At 35.0% G+C, this 22,429-nt stretch overlaps 1 protein-coding gene across 5 annotated transcripts in view; it reads left to right on the forward strand.

Moving 5' to 3' along the window:
• Positions 1-22,429, forward strand: part of GXYLT1 (glucoside xylosyltransferase 1) — a 63,718-nt gene that overhangs the window by 35,162 nt on the left and 6,127 nt on the right. For 3 of the 5 annotated variants that reach the window (XM_004052970.4, XM_063694058.1, XM_063694059.1), the window contains 4 exons: positions 632-757; positions 4,256-4,507; positions 12,347-12,470; positions 12,765-12,937. In XM_004052970.4, coding sequence (XP_004053018.1) covers positions 632-757; positions 4,256-4,507; positions 12,347-12,470; positions 12,765-12,937 — 675 coding nt within the window. Of the gene's footprint in view, positions 1-631; positions 758-4,255; positions 4,508-12,346; positions 12,471-12,764; positions 12,938-20,274; positions 22,389-22,429 lie in introns of those variants that run through there. The other 2 variants (XM_063694060.1, XM_063694061.1) reach the window with 2 other exon arrangements.

The raw sequence follows: 22,429 nt of genomic DNA on the forward strand, positions 1-22,429 counted from the left end.
TAATACTTAAACTGAATTAGAAACAATTCAGTATCTTAAAATGCATTTAGGGTACTAAGTGTAAACATGTTCATCATAGATTTTCAGATACATTTTGCTTTTTGTAATAATTTTTTAAAAGTTGGCATTGGCTATGTATCAGAATATTATCAGAAATATTTAGGCATATTAAAGCTATGCATTGATGGACAAATATTTTTTAACTAGTTTCATATTTGGTCTGACTTTGAATGTAAGCATCTTTCATATCATATATATGGTGGTAATAATATTAGTGCTTAATTTTTCTGATTTTAGCTTGTTAATGGATTAAGAGAATTTACACATTAGGTAAAGTTGAGGAAGACAAACTTGCGAGGGTCTTTCACCTTTCTGATTTTGGGAGTTGGACCCTGATAACTTTCATTATGCTTCAGATCTTAATGGGGAAGTCTGGGATCTAATTTTGATTTTTAGATTTTAAATGAAAACAAATACAGTGGTGGAACAGAATAATCTTTCCCTTAATTTTACAGCATAAAATGTATATTATCTTAATTTTTAGCTCTTTTGTTTTATAATCTGTTGTTTTATGATTTTACAGAGAAAATTCAGAGTGAAACTAAACAGTTTTTTTTTTTAATTGTTTTAGCTTGACAACTGGTCATTTCTACAAACATTTAATTATACGTTATACCCCATAACCTTTCCAAGTGAGAATGCAGCAGAGTGGAAAAAACTCTTTAAACCATGTGCTTCGCAGAGATTGTTCTTGCCGGTAAGTTTTTTCCCCTAGTGTCTTTTTTTTTCTTTTTTAAATTTGAACCTTACTTTTACACATGAGTCTCTGAAGAGTTACATATAATTCCAGTTAAATAATTAAATTAATAAATAGAAATCAATGCATGTACTATCTTCCTTTTGAACATGAAATAATATTCCTGTGGAACAAGTAAAATAAAAACCCCTGTTAAGAATGAAAAATTTTTAGTAATTTCTGTTGAGATACCAGTTTAATATATTCAGTTGCGGTGAACTTTTATCTGTAACAAGGAATAGAGGTTGCCAGGTCTTAATGGAGCCAAGTCTGTTGCCAGCAGAAATGCGGTGGCGTTATCACCTTCAACTTGTAGGCAGCATTTAGAGTTTGAGAAATGAGGTAGAGTGCATCATTAAATAGCAGTTTGTGTCTTATACCAAGCCAATTTATCTATTGTAACTGATACTTAAACAGAAACAAATTTAAGGCATATAAACTCAAAGGGAAAATGGGAACTATTTATTCAGTGGGGCTGTTCTTTGGTAATGTTCTATGGTGATAAACCTTGATTTTTTTTTTCTTTTTTATATACAAATGTTCTGAAGCAAGGTTACCTCTTTCATTTTGATTGATTTTACCCAGTTTTAAAATTCACAGTAGTTGTTTAGACCATTATGATATTTAAATACTTACAGTTTTGCAGCTTAAATACATGGAGAATACTTATGGTAGAAATACTGAATTTAAGAAGCACACAAGGTTCCGGAAATTATATAAATTATGGGGAAAAACCTTCAGTTACTTCTTATTGCTAAGTGGATTAAGGGAATTCCTAGCTTATTAAGAATATGGTTTATTGAATCCAGGATATCTGTAAGATTAAGTTATAAGATTGATAAAAAAGTCGGTCTAACCAGTATCTTTGTTGCTCCGCCCTAAAAAGTTATATCCTAGGATCTTTCTCTTCCATTGTAAAAAGCACACAAATAAGGGATTAAGATTGGTTAAAAAAAAAAAAAAGTTTTAGATACTTCACGTAGGTTTTGTAAGTTTTTGAAAAAAGTTTTATATTGAATGACTGCAGTGTCAGTCATTTAATTAATATGTGAGTGCCTAGTTTTTGTCAGTCATCTATACTGAAATGCTGGGTATATAGGAATGAATAGAACACACAGGTTTCCTGTTTTCGTAGAGCTTGTTGTCTGATGTGGGAGACAGACATTAAATAATCACACAAATAATATTGAAAAAACAATAAGAGATGAAAGAAAGATGTGAGGTTTTGGCCATTTCTCTGCCATTTTGTTATGGTACTTTATTAACACTTGGCACCATAGCACTTTGTTAACACTTTATTAACAAGTTTAATTGTTGATGTTGTTACATGAAATTTGCCAGATCATTTAATGATGTAATCTAGTTAAATACCTAAATGGAATTTTAAGTACAAGAACTACTTGAAACCTGTCAAATTGACCTCATACTTTATTGTTAATTCTAATCGTTTTAACCAGATTTAAGTAAATTGGTGCTTTATTTTTTTATAGTGATAAACTTTTTTGCTGAGTTTCTCTTCCTTTAAAATAGATGCATGAAAAGAACTAATGTAAACTGTGCCAATGCCTTTTTCAACTGAAAGGAATCAGAACTATACATAGGTGATTATTATTTAACCATGTCTGATTTCCAGCTGGTAGTGGCTCCCAGCATTGAACTTGAAGCTTTATGCAGCTTCTTCCTACTCTGCTAAGAATATAGTAATCTGTAAACAGATGTGACACAGATGTAGAATGTTGCTATTAAAAACAATTCTAACTCCACCACCCCTCAAAAAAGTGAGATAGACATACAGACTCCACCCAGCCCCCTCCCCCAACACCTTTTTTTTTTTTTGAGACAGAGTCTTGCTCTATTGCCTAGTCTGGAGTGTACTGGCGCAGTCTTGGCTCACTGCAACCTATGCCTCTCAGGCTAAAGCGGTTCTCCTGCCCCAGCCTCCCGAGTAGCTTGGATTACAGGCATGCGCCACCACACCTGGCTAATTTTTGTATTTTTAGTAGAGACAGCGTTTTGCCGTATTGGTCAGGCTGGTCTCGAAGCCCTGACCTCAGGTGATCTGCCCGCCTCAGCCTCCCAAAGTGCTAGGATTACAGGCGTGAGCCACCATGCCTGGCCACAGATTCCCTTTTAGTTGAGGTCTTTGACCAAGTGAACCTTCCCTACTCAGGCCCTGCAGTCAACCATCAGATTTTTTTCCCCAGCCTGATATTAAATCAGCTGATAGTGAGATAAGGGAGGAATGAGGTGATTTCAGCCTAGTAGCTGCTCATTAAGGTGATGGCTTTAGTTGCAGGAGGAAGTAGCAGCTTTGAAAAGTAGCAGAACTAGGATCAAGCTCCTATTATGTCTTAACTAAAAAGGTTTAGATTCACCTATTTATTGAATCTTACTAATAGACCAGGATAGGCAGTAAATTTAAATTTGTAGGAGTCAGAACCTAAAGTTCATGGGTAAGGCAGAAATGAAAAATTATCCTTGGTTGGGCACAGTGGCTCGTGCCTGTAATCCCAGCACTTGGGGAGGCCGAGATGGGTGAATCATTTGAGGTCAGGAGTTTAAGACCAGCTTGGCCAAGATGGTGAAACCCCATCTCTACTAAAAATATGAAAAATTAGCCGGGTGTGGTGATGCATGCCTGTAATCCCAGTTACTCAGGAGGCTGAGGCAGGAGAATGCCTAGAACCCAGGAGGTAGAGGTTGCAGTGAGTTGAGATCACACTACTACACTCCAGCCTGGGTGACAGAGTGAGACTCTGTCTCAAAAAAAAATAAAAATAAAAATGAAAAATAATAATAATTATCCTTAAAATTCCTCAGGGAAGGCACATGTTGAAGATTTATCTCTTAGAAAGTGCAACATAGCCAGTCTTTCTGGCTTTACCCTAAAGTCAAGCCTTTACCCTTGCTAGGTGCACATTTGCTTTGATTCGTTGGGACACAACCTAGAAATAAGAATATGGACTCTGAATCTGGATTGCCTGGGTTCCAGTTTGGCTCTACCACTTACTAGTTGAAACCGAAATGATGTAAAGATGCCAGTGTTACAGGCCAAGGGGAATGAGTTCAGAAAATCTTTATTTGTATTGGTTTATTTCTGTATTTATCTCAGGAAATTAGGATTCAAGATATAAATTTACCTAAGTTAATGTTATTATCCATTATGAAAAACATTTCCTCCCTGATCTTTGAAGATTTCATATTATTCTCTTAATTTTTATAATTGAGTATTTTGTTTTGGTTTGTTTTCATATCTTCTCTGAAAGTTAGTATGAAGGTTAGCATAGTATCTTTATATATATGCTATTGTTAAAAATGACAGATTTAGGAAAGATTACCTTAAAATAAAATAATATAAATTAGCTAATCTCTTAGGTGTATCTTATACAATTAGAGGTGCTTTTATGTTTCTTTTTAAAATAGAATTATAGTTAATCATTCAAATATCTCTCCTTGTAGTTAATCCTGAAAGAAATTGACTCACTATTGTATGTCGACACTGATATCCTTTTTTTACGACCAGTTGATGATATTTGGTCTTTACTAAAGAAATTTAATTCCACACAAATTGCTGCAATGGCACCAGAACATGAGGAACCTCGAATAGGATGGTATAATCGCTTTGCTAGGCATCCATATTATGGAAAAACTGGAGTAAACTCTGGAGTTATGTTGATGAACATGACTCGAATGAGAAGGAAGTATTTCAAGGTAAGTCACTAATACAGGTAGTTGTTAACATTTCTCTAAAAACCTTCCAAATTGTTTTTAATAAAACTAAATTTTATTAAAAACTAAATTGAACTATAAAGAATTTTTCTATTTAGAATAATCTAGAACATTAGAAGAATATAGATATCTAGATTTATCTAGAAGTGTGTTCATATTATTCTGTTTAACAGAGCGTTACAATAGGTCAAACCAGATGACATGACAATGAAGTAAAATAACAATGCCCTAAGTAGTGAACATCTTCTCCCTAGATTGCCATTCCAGGAAGCAGATGTTATTTTGTAGTTGTACATTCATAGAATACATAGAATCTAAATTATGATATACCTTAGGGACAACATGGAGTTGCAGTTAAGAGCATAGACTCTGCAACCTGTTTGTTCTCACCTGTAAAATGGAAATGATAGCACTACCAATGTCTTGGGACTTTTGTGAGGAGTAAATGAGTTAGAACAGTGGCTGACACATAGTAAATGTTAGCTATTATGGTGTTATTGGAAGTTAACTTAAAAAATTCCTGCGTGTTTCCAGTCTTTCAAATTGTGGGGTCAGTAGAAAAGTCAGACTATTTAAATTCTCTGAATATGCATTTAGACTTCATCAGTATGTACTAACATTTACCAGTTTCATGTAGATTAGTTCTATATCTAAGTTGCAAGTCACTGTAGTTTGCTTGCTCTAGAATCAGACTGGCTTTCTGTGTAGCTTTGCCTCCTGTGCAGTACTTAACTACTAGCCATTTAGTTAACTTTTAAGTATAAATTCTCTCAGCTGAATAAGATAATAAACAGACTTAACTAAGTTAATTTAAAAGAGATCTGTTGAAAATTCTTAATAGAGCCTGACATGAAGTAAGCAGTAAAATGTTAGCTAAAAAGAGTGACTTCTGAGCAAACACTATACCCTCTAGGAGTATAGAGTTACTGTTTATTCCTTTATATCTCATTAGGACTAAATTAAACATTAAGGGATGTCATGTCTTTTATGATATGAGTATATGTGTACATTTATATGTATGTATTTTTGTCATGCGTTTTTCATATGGTATCTGGTGGAATGGAATTTATTCTTTCTACATGTCTGATTTAAGTCTTTTCCTCATTTGGAACTGTTTCCTCTTACCTTTGGTATAGGCAGCAGTACTGCTGTAGCCATTACCATGTGCCAACACTTCAGTCTTAGAAGTCTGACAGCTATTACCTGTCACTCGTCTATTCTGTTGATCTTAAACTTAGTTTTTTTTTTTAGCCTTCCCTTTTCTGAGTCTTTTTAAAATTCTGATTTAAATTTAGTTTTGTCTCCCACAACTGATTGCATTAATAAGCCCAGTGTTAGGTAACCTCCGCTCTTGTTTAACAGAGAACATCTCTCTTTGGTTACCAAGTTTGTTATTCTGTCTTGAATTTTTAAATTTCATGTACTGTAAAGTTTTACTAAATATAGTAAAACTAGGATAGTAACATGATTGTTATTTTCTGATTGTTAGACTGTGCACAGTGATCTTATACCAGAAGATGGTGCTGTAAGATTATCTGCAAAAAAAAATGTGACTTCTCAATAACTGCATTTGAAATTTATGAAATTAATAGAAGTTTAGTGTTGCAAAGAACTGTAGAGATAATATAACACCATTTGATTACAACTTAAAAATAGCTATATAGTTCAAATCCATTGTTTTTAAAATTATTTTGTTCTTGTTTTACTTTTTTGTAGAGAACAGTCTCTACAGAAAAAGAGTTGCCCAGGCTGGTCTTGAACTCCTGGCCTCAAGTGATCCTCCCACCTCAAACCCCCAAAGTGCTGGGTTTATAGGCGTGAGCCACTGCGCTTGGCCAGATTTACTGTTTTTAACTTACCTATTACTTATTTAAATATCATTCGTAAATACTTTAATAGTTTCTCCCTTTCCCTTTTTCTTTTTTTTTCCTGTGACATGTTCTAAGCTACCTAGAGGTGTAGTTATGGGAGTTGGAGTAATTTCTAAACTTTCAAACCTTTTTTTCTTCTGCACATTAATGACTGTGAAAAAAAACGCAAGATGATTGGTTGTATGTTAATTTGGCAGGTATAATTTACTTCACACCTACTATTCCTGTGTTACAAACAACCCTGTTCTTGCTCCTTGGGAACATACTCAGATTTGCTTTGTTTTCAAATATTGTATTATACTTAGGATTGTCGAGATGGTCCTGCAAAATTTATTGATTGTTAATTCCTTTTATCATATATTTTTATTTTTCTTGATCTCTGTATCTATAGCAAAACATTGTCTTGGTTTTTCCTACCAGTTTTACAGTTTCTAGCACAGATCTTACATTTTAGAAATTTAGCAATATAACTGAGTTACTTATAATCGCTTTCCAAACTGTTTTATACAGATCCACGACTGTTGCTTCATGGTTCTTAACCCATGTACAGCCACAATAAAAATTTAGGACAAAGGTCATAGTTTGTTTATTTGCCTTGCCGTCACCTGGTTCTTACCACTCGTGGCTGTTCATTTCGAACCTGGTGTATTATAGTTATGTATATTAAAAAGTTAAAATAGGGCCAGGTGTGGTGGCTCACGCCTGTAATTCCAAGACTTTGGGAGACCGAGGTGGGTGGATCACTTGAGGCCAGGAGTGTGAGACCAGTCTGACCAACACAGTGAAACCCCATCTCTACTAAAAATAGAAAAAATGAGCTGTGCATGGTGGTGCATGCCTGTATTCCCAGCTACTTGGGAGGCTGAGACAGAATTGCTTCAACCAGGGAGGCAGAGGTTGCAGTGAGCTGATATTGGGCCACTGCACTCCAGCCTGAGTGACAATGTGAGTGAGACTCTGTCTCAAAAGAAAAAAAAAATTAAAAAATTTAAATTCAAATAATTTAATAATGAAATAATTAAATACTTAATTTAATGAAATTAATTAAATAAATATTTAATTTAACGAAATAATTAAATTAAATTAAATAATTTAATTAAATTATTAAATACAACTTTTTAAAAATCATAATTTTTAATCTCGTAATTGTATATTTGCTAGATAATGAATAACATTGGTTAAATGATTATGTCCTATTTTGCAGTATCATATTTGCAGTGTTGAATCCCTATTAGGGTATTTATTTTCTCTCCTTCTAAAAAATGTATTACTGTATTTCTTAACCTTTTCCTGTTTATTAGAGAAAAACCAAAGAGTATAAATTAGACATGGTGGGAAATTTTTCTTTGTTTACTCTGCCCTTTTCAGCTTTCTATATATTACTTTGTAGAGTATTTTTTTGTCTGTTTGCTCCACCTACTGAGGGCAGGATGTGTCTTTTATACAGCTTTATATTAAGAATATTTAGCATGGTGTCTGACATAAAGTAGCAACTTGATAGATAATTGCTAGCAAAGGAGAGTCAGATGAAGGTTTTAGAAACTAGGCCATTAATGAATTGAAAAATACTGGAAAAGGGAACACTTTGTATGAAGTAGATACAATGCTTTTACATATTTGTAAGATGTATGTGATAGAAGAGTTTTCTTGTGTTAGTACATAGCTTATGAGAGCAGAATAACAACAACGAACATCTTGCCAAAGGGGTAGAACTTTTTAAAGTGAAGTAACTAATCTTTGGGAATTGATGAGTTCCCACTTTTTTGTTGGAGCATAATGTGAATGCTCTTTAATTTTATATGTATGTATAGGACAGGCTGATAATGACAGTCCATTCATTTTCAAAGCATGCTTAATTCAAAAAATGAAACTAATTGATCTTGATGTAACATACATGTATTTGGTCATAGGTTTGCTAAATTTTGTAAAATTAGAACTACAGTTTTCTGTTTTAAATGTTATGAAACTAAATTGTGCTTATAAAGATTCAAAAAATTAATTTTATGTAGAATGAAAAGACAGGTCTCCCCTTGACATATCTCTTCACACTTTCATGCCTCCACCCAGAGTGACACTATAAACTTTGCTATGTGTTCTTTGGACCTTTTAAAAAGTGCATTTTGAGGCTGGGTGCAGTGGCTCATGCCTGTAATCCCAGCACTTTGGGAGGCCGAGGCAGGTGGATCACTTGAGGTCAGGAGTCCTAGACCAGCCTGGCTAATATGGTGAAACCCCATCTCTACTAAAAATACAAAAATTAGCCAGGCATGGTGGCAGGTGCCTGTAATTCCAGGTACTCGGGAGCCTGAGGCACGAGAATCACTTGAACCCAGAAGGTGGAGGTTGCAGTGAGCCAAGATTGCGCCACTGCACTCCAGCCTGGGCGACAGAGCGAGACTCTGTCTCAAAAAAAAAAAAAAGTATTTTGAAACAAGCATAGGTGTGCATTAGCATTTAGATATAGGATTCTTTTATACATCTTCAGCTTTTTTCATTTAGTAAATATATAGTTGACTGACTTCTATGTCATTACACATAATCACATTTTTAATGTGTGTATGATGTGGAGAATGGATGATTTTATTTTCTTTTTTTGTGTGTACCTAGTATGGATATGTAGTTGTATGGCTGAAAATATATTTTAAAATTTGTATTTTCTTGACTATACCACCGATGTGGTTAAAAATCTTTTCTTATAATTTGTAGCCATTTCTGTTTCTTCTTTTGTGAATGGCTGCTTGCCCATATCCTTTGCCCACTTCTTGGTTTTCTCTTTCTCATTGACTTGAACTCCTTTTATATGTAATACCTCTTTATTAAACTCATTTCTCATAGCTTTTCATTGGTTGTCTTGGATAATCTAGGTTATATCATTAGCAAATAATACTAGTGTTATCGCTTCTTTTCCAAATAGTTTTCTAATGGGACTTTTTTCTTTAAGGTTTTTTTCTCTTTTTATTTTTTTCCTAAGACTGCAGTGAACTCTTAGTTTTGTATTTCATTGATGTTCTTTGAATAGGTACATTTCTGGTAAGATATATATTCAAATATATATATTTGATTTATGTTGGTTTTTATAATTTAAATATGTATCTATATTTCTGTGTATATTTGAATAGATAGAATCACGTGAAGACTTTAACATGGTGTTGTACAAGGGCTCCACCAGTTCTGTCTGTTGAAAGTGTTCCTGGTTTTTTGTCCTTGTGTAGTTGATATTTTTCTTTTCAGATCCTAAGAATATTTCCTTAACATACTCAATGACTTATTTCTAAGAGTTATCTTTTCAAATTGTTTCCTTAAGTAAAACTTGTTTTAGTCATTTTCCAGATTAAAAAAAATTCTGATTATAATTACTATTTACTGTGTTCTAAGAAATTTCACACAAGGATAATAATGCAATTGTAGCACATCAATTTAAGTATGTGGATTTTTTTTTCATGAATTCTGGCCTTCTCTTTTTTAAAGGATAGATTGTTTATATCGTCACTGAATTTAATATAAATTATAAAATGACTTATAACAATGTTTCTCAAACTATGGCAAAAGATTAATTTTTAAAAAATTTTCAGTATGTTATGAGCCAATACTTTTGTAAAAGAGATTACTAGAGAAATATATTAAGTACATATAAAACTGTTAACTTGCTGTAAAAATTTCTAAATCTTACTCTTAATTTCTATGCTTAATTACTTAATCTTATTGAGGACATAGAAAAAATTTACATAGTAGCACACTATGTGAACTGCTGTGAACTGCACTATGAAGAATACTGGTTTTTACTCTGGATAGTCCCCGAGTCACATAGATTTAAAAGGCCCGGTATTCACTTCTACCCCTTCCAACACCAAGTTCTCATTGGACTCAGTTTCTTGCTTCCTTAAGTATTTAACTTTGGGTTTTCAAATAACAAGTTTTGAGCATTAAGAAAAAAACATTACATTCAGTATCTGAAAAAGCACTAAATTCAGTATCTTTTTTATTTTAAAAAAGCATAAAATATAAATTGATAGATGATTAGTATTATATTTTTATCTCATTTCAAAAGGCAGCATTGTGCTTAATGGCTAAACAGTAGGAGCTTTCCAGTTAAAATGAAGATAAGGATATCTATTAATATTACCATAACTTTTTTTTTTTTGAGACAGGGTCTCATTCTGTTACCCATGCCGGAGTGCAGTGGCACGATCTTGGCTCACTGCAAACCTCCACCTCCCAGGCTCAAGTGATCCTCCCACCTCAGCCTTCCAAGTAGCTGGGACCACAGGCGTGTACCACCATGCGTGACTAGTTTTTTGTGCTTTTGGTACAGGGTTTCACCATGTTGCCCAGGCTTGTCTCGAGCTCCTGAACTCAACTGATCAGCCTGCCTCGGCCTCCCAAAGTGCCGGGATTACAGTCGTGAGCCGCTGTGCCTGACGTCATAACTATTAAGTAATATTTAAATAGTGGTTCTCAGCATGGAGGAATAACAAGCCCCCATATTAGACAAATGAAAGAAATAGGTATAAAAATTAGATAGGATGTAGAATTATTATTTGCGTGACATATTTATATCCCTGGAAAACCTCAACCTATTAAAACTACTATAAACATTAAGGATATATAGTTAATTTGGCTGAGTTGAAAATTAAAATACAGAAATTGCTGCTTTTAAAAGGAGAGTCAAACCATTTACTGTGCTGGCTGACTCCAGGGGTTCTTTCTCAAGTAGCATAGTATGGTCTCCTCCTGAAAATAGTGTTGATATGCCAATTAGTTGATATCCAAGAATAGGAAAATACTTTCGTTAGCAAGGTTGTAATTCTGATAGCAAAGCTTACAGTTGTTAAAATGGGTTGGGTGAATCTGTCAGCTCTTCAGTAGTATGAGAGGCATCAGGAGACTAGGGTCTCTTTCTTGGAGTGCAGTCTTAATATTGCCAAAGATGCCAGTCCTAACTTGCCTCCCTCTGGGATGGTGAGAGTTTATGGGACTGCAAACATCTGCTAGACTGGACCCAGTTATTTTCCTCGGCAAATCTTCTTTGACTTTATATGTCATTCATGGTGCCTCTTTACAGAATTCTTTGCTTGCGTTTTCTAATGTACAAATAGCAACCTTTTAGAATATAAAATGGAAGACCCTCAAAAGAAATAGCATACATAGGAACAAACTTGAAAGAAATTGGCAGGATATATACATATATATATACACACACACATGTATTATATATATATATGTTTTAAATTTAATAAGATAAATGAACACTTAAATAAGTAGAAAGATACACTATGTTTTTGGATAGGAAAATCCATCATAAAAAGGCCAGTTCTCTGTGAGAATTTTTTACTACAAGTAGACAGAAAACTCATACATTTCTCCTTCTTTGTTGATCTTCCCCACTCCCTCTGCAGCCTTGATTTTTGTCAATCATCTTGTTTTTTAGTGTTTAACTTAAGTTGTGTATGCATTTTTTAATTTGATTTATCAATTTCAAAATGATCTATTTGAACTGCTAATTATAGAAGTTAAGCAAATAAATCTGAGACTAATAGCCATCATGGTAAAAAATAATAATAGCTAACACTGAATATTTACCACGTGTCAGGTGCCATTCCAAGCACTTTAAATTTATATATTAACAATTTTAATCATCAACAACTCTGACGTAGGCACAGACATAGGTACCAAAACTATCTTCATTTTAAGATAAGGACACAGTTACTTTCGCTTTCTTTCGTGACTTACTAGTTTTATCACTGCCACATACAACTTCCTTTTGTTATCTTCTGTTTTACTGTACAGCCCTTCTCACATTTAGGGTTAGAAATGTCACTTGATATTGTGAGGAGTTTGCATTTCTATTTGTGGATTTGTAATGGTTGCTGTGGGAAGAATGAGGAACTGTCATCATGCTGCCATTTTAAGCCTGAAAGTCTGAAGCTCTTTTGAATGTTTTTATCAACAGAATGATATGACAACTGTACGACTACAATGGGGAGATATACTTATGCCATTGCTTAAAAAATACAAACTAAACATCACATGGGGTGATCAAGATCTATTGAATATCATGTTTTTTCATAATCCAGGTAATTATTTAAATTCCTTTTATTTGCATTAAAAAATCACAGATAATACTTAGTGAAAAAGGAAAACATGCACTTATCTGATTCTGTCTTATATTAATGATTATTGCTATTTATCTTTAAGACGGAGTAAAACTTTTCTTGAATTTTGGTTTAATTGGAAGAGATCTAAGTGCCAAACATTTTTCATTAATTCTTACTTGTAAGAGCTGTATTTTTTAACTGAAAGTTTTGCATAATGTTACATCTGTGGAATTAGGGGTATTTGCTTCATTGTTTGGTCTTTTCTTTATGTAGAAAGCCTTTTTGTTTTTCCGTGTCAATGGAATTATCGACCAGATCATTGTATATATGGAAGCAATTGCCAAGAAGCAGAAGAAGAAGGAATCTTTATTCTTCATGGGAACAGAGGTGTTTACCATGACGATAAGCAACCAGCATTTAGAGCTGTTTATGAAGCACTGAGAAATGTAAGATTTGCCTTTCCTTTTTTTTAACTTTTTGTTTGAAAATGCTTTCAAGCTAATGGTTAGTTTACAAAAATAGTACAAAGAATTTTTACACACACTTAGCCTCATCTGTTATTAACATTTTGCCTTATTTGCTTTGTTGTTGGTTTTCTTTCTACATTTTTTTTCCTGAAAACAATGTAGTTGTTTTTTCAGAAAACTCAACTTAAATTTGATTGTAAGTTGCATACATTAAGTTCTTTTACCCCTAAAAACTTCAGTTTTTTTTTTTTTAACTAAGAATAAGGACGCTCTCTTATTAACCACAGTACATATGTCAAGCTAGAAAATTTAATACTGATGGAATACATTAATCTGCCATCCATGTGGCTTTACTCTCTTTTGATCTAGAACAGTTTCTCAGTCTTTGTCTTATATGACATTGGCATATTTGGACGATAGAGCCTCTTCACCCGTTTTTTTATTAGAATGTTCTTCATTTTGGCCTGTCTAATGTTTCTTTACAATTAGGTTCAGGATATACATGCCTGCTCAGAATTCTGTATAGGTGGTGATGTGTGCTTCTCAGGCCCTCATAGTCATAGTCCCCTTTGTCTGCCCCTCACTGGTGATGTTGATTTTGATCAGTCAGTCAAAATGTCATTTATTTTCTCCACAGTGTGGTTATTTTTCCTATTATAAGCAGCCTATGGGAAGAACCTTTTAAAATCATGTAAACATTCTGCTTCTCATTAAAATTTTCCTACAAGATTTAGCATCTATCGTTGGTTCTTGCCCAAAACAGTCTTCACCATGTTGTTTGCAAATTGATGATTGTTCAACAATAGCACTCCTTCCACATACATCATTTGACACTTGGCATGCATCTATAAGGAAGATCCCTCCCTTTTGCACGTATATTGATGTTTATATAATCAGTATGAACCCTTTGGTACTTATGTTCCTCCAATGATTTATAATTCATTTTTCCTTCTAATTATGTTGATGCTAAAGTTGTTCCAGGTATGGCCATTGGGAGCCCCATTGGCTACTTCTTGTGTCCCTTTGACATGTCCTCATCACTTTTTTTGAGTACCTCTTTTATTTTCTGTTCCAACAAAATATTCCAGGTTTATTTTATACTTTCCCTGCCCTACCATTGAAATTAGTCATCTGTCAAAGGAGCTCTGGTTCCCTTTAGTAGGCTCTGGATATTAGGCATGTTTATTGCTACCAGGGTCTCATTGCTTTTGAGCTTTTTCAGTGGCAGAGCTAGGAAGTATAAGCGTGCACACATGATGTTAATGTGTTCACACCTGATTCTCTAATTCCATGCCATTCTTCCAAGGCTCTTCCTTGCTTCTACTCTATATTATATCTCCTTTCTTCCACAGTTAGAATCCTGACTTTTGTCATCAACACATTTTGTCATTTGCTTAGTCTTACAATTATTTAAAATAATTTCAGAAATGTTCCATTCATACCATTGTCTCCACCCCCAAACCAACTTACTAAAAATGGCTTAGGATTTGTTTTCAGTCCTTCCTCTTCCTCTCCCCTTTTCCCAGACAAGGGTGTGTACTCAATACTGTATTCAGAAGTTACTTGGATTAGTTCTTTTTTTCCGATCTTTCAGTGTGATTATTTTATTCATTTGAAATACAATTGGATTCATTCGTTTCCGTATGCTTTCAGTTTTAGTTTTTTTCCACGATCTTTGTTGATATAATTGCATTTTTTGATAGGGGGATATTAATATACTTCACAAAGTCAGAATAACATAAGGGTTTACTCAGATGTAACCTGTTATCTTAGCCCGTTTATCCTAACTGCCGCCTACCTCTATCGGGTAGCAATTTCATTGTTTTCTGGTTTATCCTTCCTGTGTTTTTAATAAGATGAGCAGATGTATGTATGTTTTGTAATTTCCATTTTCTTACACAAAAGGTAGCTTAGTGTATATCTTCATTCATTCTTTGCTTTTTATATTTAAAATATTCTGGAGATATTTTCCTCAGTTTTTTTTTTTAAACTGTATGGTACTTTATGTATGTACCAGAGTTTATTCAACCATTCTCTATGTTTGGACATTTTGGTAGTTTCCAATAGCTTGAATTATAAATAATGCAGCAATGTACAGTTAGCTGTGTCATATATATATATTTTTGTATTGTTGGAAGGTGAATCTTCATGGTAAATTCCTAGAAGTGGGATTATTGGATTGAAATTATTACCTGTGTTCCTCCGTAGGGATTGTTTGTATTCCTGCCAATGAGTTGTGAGACAGTCTGTTCCCCACATCCTCGTCAACAGAGTATAGTATCACGCTTTTAAAATTTTGTCATTCTGATGGGTGAGAAATGGTATCTTAGTGTAGTTTTAATTTGCATTTCTCTTATGAGTGAAGTTTAATCTTTTTATATATTTATGAAATATTTTTATATCTTTTTGGGGGGTGAATTTTCTTTTGAATATTTCTCCTATTTTTCTATAGTTTTTAAAAAATAACTAATGAAACATAATTTATATACCACAAAGTTCACCCATTTCAAATACATAATTCAGTAGCTTTTAGCATGTTTGCAGAATTGTACAACCATCATTATTACCATGAGGGCGTTTGGGCTTTCTTGCCCTCTCCTCCCTTTAATTGTTAAAAGTTCTTTGTATGTTAGGAATATTAGTACTTTTCCTGTGATATACATTGTGAATATTTTTCTACCATTTTGACTTATTTATGGTATTTGACGCCATTCGGTTTGTATAATATTTTTCATGTAATAAGTTTATCAATTTTTTTTTTTTCACTGCTGGGTCTTGCTCTGTCACCCAGGCTGGAGTGCAGTGGCACAGTCTTGACTCATTGTAACCCCTGCCCCCTTGGACTCAAGCGATCCTCCCACCTCAGCCTCCTAAGTAGCTGGTACTACAGGCACGTGCCACCACACTCAGCTAACATATGTATTTTTATGGAGATGGGGATATTGCTGTGTGTCTCAGGCTGGTCTTGAATTACCGAGCTGAAGCAGTCTGCCACCGTCAGCCTCCATAGTGGCTGAGATTACAGGTATGAGCCATCAAGCCCAGCCTCACCTTTTTTTTTTTTTTTGAGGCAGGGTTATGCTCTTGTCACCCAGGCTGGAGTGCAGTAGTGTGATCACAGCTTACTGCAGCGTTGACCTTCTGGGTTCAGTTGATCCTCCCACAGCTTCCCAAATATCTGGGACTACAGGTGCATGTCACCAGGCTTGGCTAATTTTTATATTTTTTATGGAGATGAGGTTTTGCCATGTTGCTCAGGCTAGTCTTGAATTCCTGGGCTCAAGCAATCCTTGGCCTCCCAAAGTGCTGGGATTACCAGGATAACCCACCACACCTAGCGTAACACCCCCCCTTTTTTTTTTTAAAGTTGTAATCAGCAAGCTTTTTCCAGTCTACACTTGGGTTACAGAACAGGTTATAGGATAATTCACCCATATGCTGTTTCATTTATTACATTCAGACCTTTGCTGTGTTTGGAATTTATTTACTGTTTTGTATTGGGTGAGGAATAGATACTATTTGACTCTTTTCCAAATGGCTATCCTTTTGTCTCTACACCATTTACTTAAGAATCTATCTTTGGCTGGGCGCAGTGGCTCATATGTGTAATCCTAGCACTTTGGGAGGCCAAGGTGGGCAAGCTCAGGAATTCAAGACCAGCTGAGGCAACTCCCTCAGCCCAGCAGTTTGAGACCAGCCTGGGCAGCATAGTGAGACTTTGTCTCTAAAAAATAAAATAAATTAAAAGGCTGTCTTTAACCAGAAGATTTGAGATACTGACATTACCATAAATTCCATTTGTAATTTCTGAATTTTCTGTTTTGTTCCATTGGTCAGTTCATTTGTACTCTAATACCACACTATTTTAATTATAAAGGCGCTTTGCTGTGTTTTAATGTCTGATGGGGCTACTCCCTCTTTATAGCCTGTTTTTTTCAGTGTTTTCCTAGCTATTGTATATTTATTTTTCTGTAAGTATCAACTCCATTAAAAAGTTAAAAACTTGTTCGTATTTTTAGGCCGGGCACAGTGGCTCACGCCTGTAATCTCAGCACTTTGGGAGGCTGAGGCGGGCGGATCACCTGAGGTCAGGAGTTCGAGACCAGCCTGGCCACCAAAGTGGTGAAACCCTGTCTCCACTAAAAATACAAAAATTAGCCGGGCATCGTGGCATGTGCCAGTAATCCCAGCTACTTGGGAGGCTGAGGCAGGAGAATCGCTTGAACCTGGGATGTGGAGGTTTCAGTGAGCCAGGATCGCTCCATTGCACTACAGCCTGGGCAAAAGGAGCGAAACTTCATCTCAGAAAAATTGATATTTTTATTAGGAGTATATTAGCTTCGTATATTAACTTAGGGACTGCTAACGTTTTGATGGTGTTGAGACATCCTAACCAAGAACAAGAGCTGTCTTTACATTTGTCTTTTAGGAATGTTTTATAGCAAGCCTGTCCAACCTGTGGCCAGTGGGCCGCATGCAGCCCAGGATGACTTTGAATGTGGCCCAACACAAGTTCATAAAGTTTCTTAAAACATTATGACATTTATTTTGTGATTTTTTTTTTCTTAGCTCATTATTGTTAGCGTTAGTGTATTTTATGTGTGGTCCAAGACAATTTTTCCAATGTGGCCTGGGGAAGCCAAAAGATTGGACACCCCTGCTTTACAGTTTTTTTTGCTACAGGTTTTGAATATAACTTAAGTTTATGCTTAAGTATTGTCTTTTTGTTGCTTTTGTAAATAAAGTTTTGTCTTTTAAGCATTTGCTTTATAATGAGTTTGGAAAAAAATTATACTGCCCCTCTCTCCCCCATCCCCCAATTGTCTGTTTTCTCTTTTCTTGTTCTTATTAGTCCCCTTTTATGTAATTGGGGTGGATTGATGGGGGACATGATTAATATTTCATATACCTCTAGGTGGATGCATGAACCAGATCTCTGTGAATGTTAAGGACCAAGACTTGGGGCAAATCCAGGGGAGGTTTGGATTTATGCTGTTACTTAACAAGCTGTATCACTATCCATGTTAGCTATTTCACTGCTACTAAGGAAGAAGTATTAATACATGTGATCACTCAACTCTCATTTAGATATGCTGTCTGTTCTACTACACTGTTTAATCTTACGTGGGTGGAAACAAAGCAAATAATAGGAGTGCTACTTTAGTTTAAATGTGGGGGTCAGGAGAAAAGCTGATGACCCCCGTTTCCTAGGTTCTCATTATTTGTTAGTGACTGAAATCCTCTGGTCTATGTAGCCTCATCAATAGCAGTGAGAATAAAAACACTTCACTATAATCCATGGTGACAGAGATTGTTCTAGAACTGTGAAAGAGTGTCTCAGTTTTGCCTTGAAGGGCCAGGGAATGCCTCCTTGAAGAGGAGGCTTTTGAAGTGGGCCCTGAAGGATGAGTAAGAGTTTTCCAGGTGGGTGGAGGCAGTCTGGGCTGACGACTGCCTGAGAAAAAGGTTCAGAGGCTGTGAAAAGATCCACGGAGAGGTCAGGCATCCATCTGTTCAGTGAGTGGCTGGAGTGATGGATGAAAGTCAGCAGGGGCCGAAATGAGGTGGATGTGGAGGTGGTATGCCATGTTAAGGTGATGATCTGCCATGAAAAGGAATTAAAGTTTTCTCCCAGAAATCTGTTTCTTAAACTTGGTGGTAGACAAAATGCTAACAGCATTGTAGGCTACAGTTCTAGTGTATTATTAGCTAAATTTCTTGTCCTATAAACTTGACAGATACAGCTTCTAAACAATCAGTTTATCATGGTATGACTATACTCACTGATGAATTATAAAATTTAGTGTTGATGTTCATTTTAATGTAGCAGGCTTTGTATGCCTTCAGAAATTAATACTGTATTTTAATAATGCTTTATTATGGGTTGTCAGAAGGTGATAAAAATGAAGAAAAGTGCTTGTGGGGTTCTGAGACTTTGCAGGATAGAAAAGAAATGCATTCCTATAAAAATGAGATTCCTTTGTTTCCTTTGAGTATTAAAAAAATCTACTATTAGAGAATTAAATTTCCCTGGTTTTATTTGATCTTTTCTTTGGTTTATAAGTGTGTACCTTTAAAAATACGAGTAATAGTTTTAAGTTGATTAATTACACTTGATTTTTTTTTAAAAAATCTTATTTTTAAAAGGATTTCAGATGATTAATTATCTTTTGTGTTTGTTTTGGGTCTGTGTTAACTACAGCTTAACGTTTATTCATTTTTCAACTTAATGAAGTTAATCTGTCTTTTATGGTGCTCTTGCTTAGTGTTTTTATATTTCCTTATCTGTAATTCAGTAAGAAGTGTAATTTTTAAAAGAATTGTATTTAGACAAGGATATTTATGCAAGTTTCAGACAGAGGCTTAGTCATAGCCATGGAATGCAGTGAACAGTATGAATTATAAAGGATGTGAACCATCTTTAAAGTGTGAATTCATGGCTATGTCTACCAGCAAATCTGTTTTTATAGTCCATGCATATTTGTTAAATATTAGTTGTTGAGTGAATAAAAATGTTTAAAAATTGCAAATTCAAAATCAGAACAAAACATTTTATGGCTCTATAAGGTATTTTCTGCATCATGCATTTCATTCTGAATTATATTTCTTGATGTTTTGTGTTAACTTTGATTTACTTTACACCTTGCTTATATTTGCAAAACTCTCTGCAAAGCAGTCTTGAATGTTTTCCTTCCCATAGTACTGACTTGCTTGCATATAGTGAACACTTAGGATTTGTTGGATTGAACTGCCATTCTCCTATATTTTCCAAAGATGTACTATTCTTTGAAAATACCTCAAATTGCCTAATTATGGTCATCACAGCTTCACTATTTCATGTCGTTCAACTGACAGTATAAAGCATGAGCTTCCTAAAAATCAGTGTACTGGGCCCTGTGCCACTGAAAAGAGGGAACTATTAACTGTACATGGAAAGGCTTCTCAGAGGAGCTGACATTTGAACTAAGCTGTAAGGATGATGAGTACCAGGCAGAGAAGAAAAGGTAAGGATAAGTCAGGCATAGTATATAGTATAAAAAGAGGTCAGGAGTCAGGTAAGGGCACATGTGGCCTCTGGGAAAGGGACACCTAGATGTAGGTTATGTACTGTACAAATATGCAGGCACTGAAGATTATGTAAATGGCAGAATGCAGTGTCTTTAGGCTATGTTTATATAGGTGGAAATTTTGGAAATTTATCTTCTTCCTTAAAGGTCAGATTGCTTTTTTCATATGATGGGCAGAAAGAGGTCTAACTAATGAGACACTTTTTATTTAAGAAAATATTCATCAAATGGCTTTTTTTTTTTTTCCAGTGAAGAAGAAAACATTTTTTAACCACAAACACTGGGATTTGAATCACATGAAAACAAAGAAACTTAATCTCGAGTACTACATACTCCTGGGAATCAATAGTCTTCCTCTATTCTTAAGTGCTTTCATTTTATTGTCATATGGTAAAAATAACGATCATAGTAGTTTGGGCTTCCCATAATTTTCTGCCACTCAACCAGTTGTTCAAGTGTTTTCTGTGCACATTGAAATATTTCTTGAAAGTATCACTTGATGAAGTTTACCTTCTTCAACCTGGCTACACTTTTAACCCCAAACAAATTTGTGTATCTGTTTACAATACAGCACTTTCCCCAGATTTCCACCATTCATTGAGCTTCGTCCTTCAACAGGATTTTTGAACTGACTTGGCATGGTGTTGTTTGCTTAATGTTTGGATAAGTAGTGCTGTCTGGTGGTTAATTAAGTGCATGGACTTTTGGAGCTAGACTGTTGGGACGGAATCCTGGCTTAACCACTTACTGCATTTATAACTGAGGAAATCCTCTCTCCTTGCCTTAGTTGTTTCATTGTCAGATGGAGATAATATTACCTATATTATAAAGTTATTGTGAGGCTTAAATGTGTTAATACATATACAACTCTTTTATATGTATATATATTTTATTATACTTTTAAGTTCTAGGGTACATGTGCACAACGTGCAGGTTTGTTACATATGTATACATGTGCCATGTTGGTGTGCTGCACCCATTAACTCGTCATTTACATTAGGTATGTCTCCTAATGCTATCCCTCCCCCCTCCCCCCACCCCACAACAGTCCCCGATGTGTGATGTTCCCCTTCCTGTGTCCATGTGTTCTCATTGTTCAGTTGCCACCTATGAGTGAGAACATGCAGTCATATACAACTCTTAGAATGGTGCCTGGCATGTAGGTAGCAAGCACTCTGTGTGCTATTGTTATTTTTATTACATTGTTCCTGGCTAAGTTTCCCCATCTCTTTTTAAAACTTTTATCTTCAAAACAATTTTAGACGTTTATCTTGAGTATGTGTGATTGATTTTTAAAAATCACTCCAAGGGTGATGGTTTTATGCAGTTAATGCTTACAGTTTTTCTTGCTCAAAAGATGCCAAAGTTTAGGATCTCTTTGCATCTCTACAGTGACGTGACAAAACCCATGTTTTAAACAAACATCCAAGTTCATCCTCTTCTCTGTAGATTGACTGCAGCTTCCTGCAGACTCACTAAGTGTGCTTGGGGTGGTTCTTTCATTTCCTCTCCCTCAGCGTGCTAGTGAACCTCAGGGATAACCTGGGAGATTTCTGGTTCTGAATTTCCTTTGTGATTTTGCATTTTTCACCAACTTCAACTTCCATATAAAATGTTCTACTTTTAAGCCCCATCCATCTTTCTAATTGAAAATATACCTAGTTGAAAATACTAAATCACAAAATACCTGGTTGAAAATACAAAGATTACATATTATTTCCACTTTACTACCACAGCCTTTTCCAAAATTTATTTCTCGATATTAGTATATTTTATAGTAAAAGAAGGACTCTAGCCAAAAATATATCTTGGGACAAACAGGTCAGACAACACTCAACAGATTTATTTTGTTTTACTTTTTAGACTTTTTCCTGTGCTAGTCTGAATCCCCATGAAGAGTGTCTAATATTTAGCAGTTTTCAAATGTGTTTATTGTTGGGATCCTTCTGTGCAGTTAGGGTTCTGTGGGACATGCTGAACTATGTTATCATCTTGCATTCCTCCCACCATATGCCTTTACTTCATTTCCTTCCATTCCAGCCTCAGCAGTATTATTGCCAGAGTGGTTTTTAAAAGGTGGGACGCGGGTGTGGTGTGTGGTAAAGCTCTTCTTTTAGCCAGTCCACCTTTTATTAGTTTCGCCCAGATACTCGTAGGGCTTTTGGTTGTCTTCTTAACCAGTATTTCAGTCTTCTCTGCCCTTGCGCATGTTCTCCGGGATTCCCCCGGAGAGTTACCATGGCTGTCTTTCTTTAATGGGAGATAATAGTTCTGTTTAATTTATTGAAAATATTTGTTAAACATCTAATTTCTGTGAGATGTTAAATGGAGATCATTCATATTAAACTGATTGAAGAGGTTTGGAAAATAACTGAATTTATATATGTACCTTTGCCTTTTAAAT

This window comes from Gorilla gorilla, chromosome 10 (assembly GCF_029281585.2).
Source record: "Gorilla gorilla gorilla isolate KB3781 chromosome 10, NHGRI_mGorGor1-v2.1_pri, whole genome shotgun sequence".
NCBI lineage: Eukaryota > Metazoa > Chordata > Mammalia > Primates > Hominidae > Gorilla > Gorilla gorilla.